This window comes from Temnothorax curvispinosus, unplaced genomic scaffold, assembly GCF_003070985.1.
Source record: "Temnothorax curvispinosus isolate PA1 unplaced genomic scaffold, ASM307098v1 QBEX01003952.1, whole genome shotgun sequence".
Classification (NCBI taxonomy): Eukaryota; Metazoa; Arthropoda; class Insecta; order Hymenoptera; family Formicidae; genus Temnothorax; species Temnothorax curvispinosus.
Genome location: NW_020213732.1, coordinates 6,892 through 9,010, shown reverse-complemented (window position 1 = coordinate 9,010; position 2,119 = coordinate 6,892). Strand labels below are relative to the sequence as shown.

Here is a 2,119-nt window from a genome sequence, read left to right as displayed (position 1 = left end):
GGTTATGCGACATTGGTGCATTTCGGCTTAATACAATTTGATAAAAAAACATAAAACATAAAACAAAATAATCTTTAATAATTATTGAAGATTTTAAGAACAATTAAATGTACTAAATACGTGTACTAAAATGTACAGACGGCGTCATTAATGCCTTTCACCTGAAGGTATAAATACATGTAACGTGCACTATAGAAATCTCCAGAACACAGCTATTAGGAAAGCATTAATGACGCCGTCTGTACTATACATATAACACAAAATAACTTTTAGAATTTATCTAATACCTGAACAAAAATAAATGTATTTATACATTTTATTATTGCACGGTATTATTGCATGGTATTATTTCACAGTCAAAATAAAAGTTTTTTGTCATGGTTTCATAACATTAAAAATAAAAAAAATAAAATTCTCGTTGATTGGCCTCTGGTCTTTTTCCGTCATCATTGAGATCGTGACGTCAGAGACGAGAAATCTGCACACGCTAAGAATTCTTGAGTGCATTTTCAAATAAAAAGATATTTGCATAAAATAACACTTCAGATCACTTCAGCATACTTCAATAATACTTCGAAAATATTTCTTTTCTTTAACAATTAATAAATAGGAGTAAATAAAAGAATGTAATATGAATGTAGGCTTATATAGACGCAGTCGCATAACTAGGCTTTGTATTATATTTATTTTACGGCTGTTTATTAACTGTCAAGAGAATGGAATAGTTTTCAGGGTATTTTTGAAATGTACTAAAATGATTTAAAATGTTATTTTACGCAAATATCTTTTTATTTGGAAATGGCACGCAAGATCGAATTCTCAGCGTGTCATTTCTAGCCTCTGACGTCACGATCTCACATAATGACGGGAGAAACCCAGGAGCCTTAACATTAAATATCACAAAGGCAAGTAATTCTCCCATGACTAGAAAAATTTGAAAAAATAATTAAATTTTTCTTTGGTTTCCCGTATAAAGCCATTTTTGTATTTTTAACTTCACTAGTTTTAAGTCACTTTTGGGATGGTTTTTCAGAACAGCGCCTACAATTTTAACTTATTATTCATTTCTTATCTACTATATTTTAGTAAAAGACGGTAATTTATGTAGAATTGTACTCACAGGAAACAGCGTCCATAATTTTACTGTTTGCTAGTGCGATCTTGGTGTCTTTGGTACCTACCCAACTTATTGCTCTTGCTAATTTGTTACTTATTAGCAGTTTCGATACTAGGTATACAGCACTTTGCCAGTCACTACCTTGACTAACCATACGGCCCGCAAAATATTGTACCTAAATATCACATATTTTAATACAAAGAACAAAATCATAAATGTAACAAATAATTCTATTTAGTTCAAACGTACCACTGTTGAGAAATTCGTGCCATCATTTAAAAACTCTTTAAACTTATCATATTCATCAACTGACTTCAGAGGAAGCGCTGGAAGGTTATCTGGTCTTAAAAGAAGACTTTCCTCTGGTGCTAAGTAGGTAAGTATTTTTGTTGTGTTCATCATTACAAAATCAAGTTTACTACTTATTTCTTGAAGTAACTCTGTCTTAATTATTTTTATGGCAGCATCAGTGTTATCACCTAATTAATGCAAACAAATTATTAATGTAATGTAAAAAATATTCTTAATCCAACGAAAGATCGATCACGTTTTGAATATAGGCAAAGTAAAGTAGGGAGAACGTGTCGCGCTACTAAATACCATATACGTAAATATGGCACGTTCGCTGTGGAGGAGGGCTTTCTAGACGTTCTGATGTAGACAGACACCAGCGCAAAACATACGAGTTTTCGTCCAATCTCTGTGATCAATTTTTTGTTGGACGGAATATCTTTATATATATAAAACAAAGTCGGGTTAGTTACACCACTTATAACTCAAGAACGGCTGGGCCGAATTTTTACCACAAGTATATGAAATAGGGGTAGAATTTTCTGGAATAGCAGAATAACTAATAAAATATCGGAAAAATTCACGTAAAAAAAAAATTAATCTAGAAAAATATCCAAATACATAGAAAAAATACATAGAGGGAGGGAGAGAGGGAAAGAGGGAAAGAGGGAGGGGGAGAGAAAGAGAGAGAGGGAGAGAGAGAGGGAGAGA

General features: G+C 32.3%; 1 protein-coding gene across 1 annotated transcript in view; it reads right to left on the bottom strand.

The window, feature by feature from the left end:
• Positions 1–771: 771 nt before the first annotated feature.
• Positions 772–2,119, bottom strand: part of LOC112453046 — a 2,856-nt gene continuing 1,508 nt past the window's right edge. The window contains exons 4-6 of the mRNA XM_025013588.1: positions 1,367–1,596; positions 1,121–1,292; positions 772–1,041 (exon numbers count right to left, since the gene is read on the bottom strand). Coding sequence (XP_024869356.1) covers positions 947–1,041; positions 1,121–1,292; positions 1,367–1,596 — 497 coding nt within the window. The 3' untranslated portion in view covers positions 772–946. The remainder of the gene's footprint in view (positions 1,042–1,120; positions 1,293–1,366; positions 1,597–2,119) is intronic.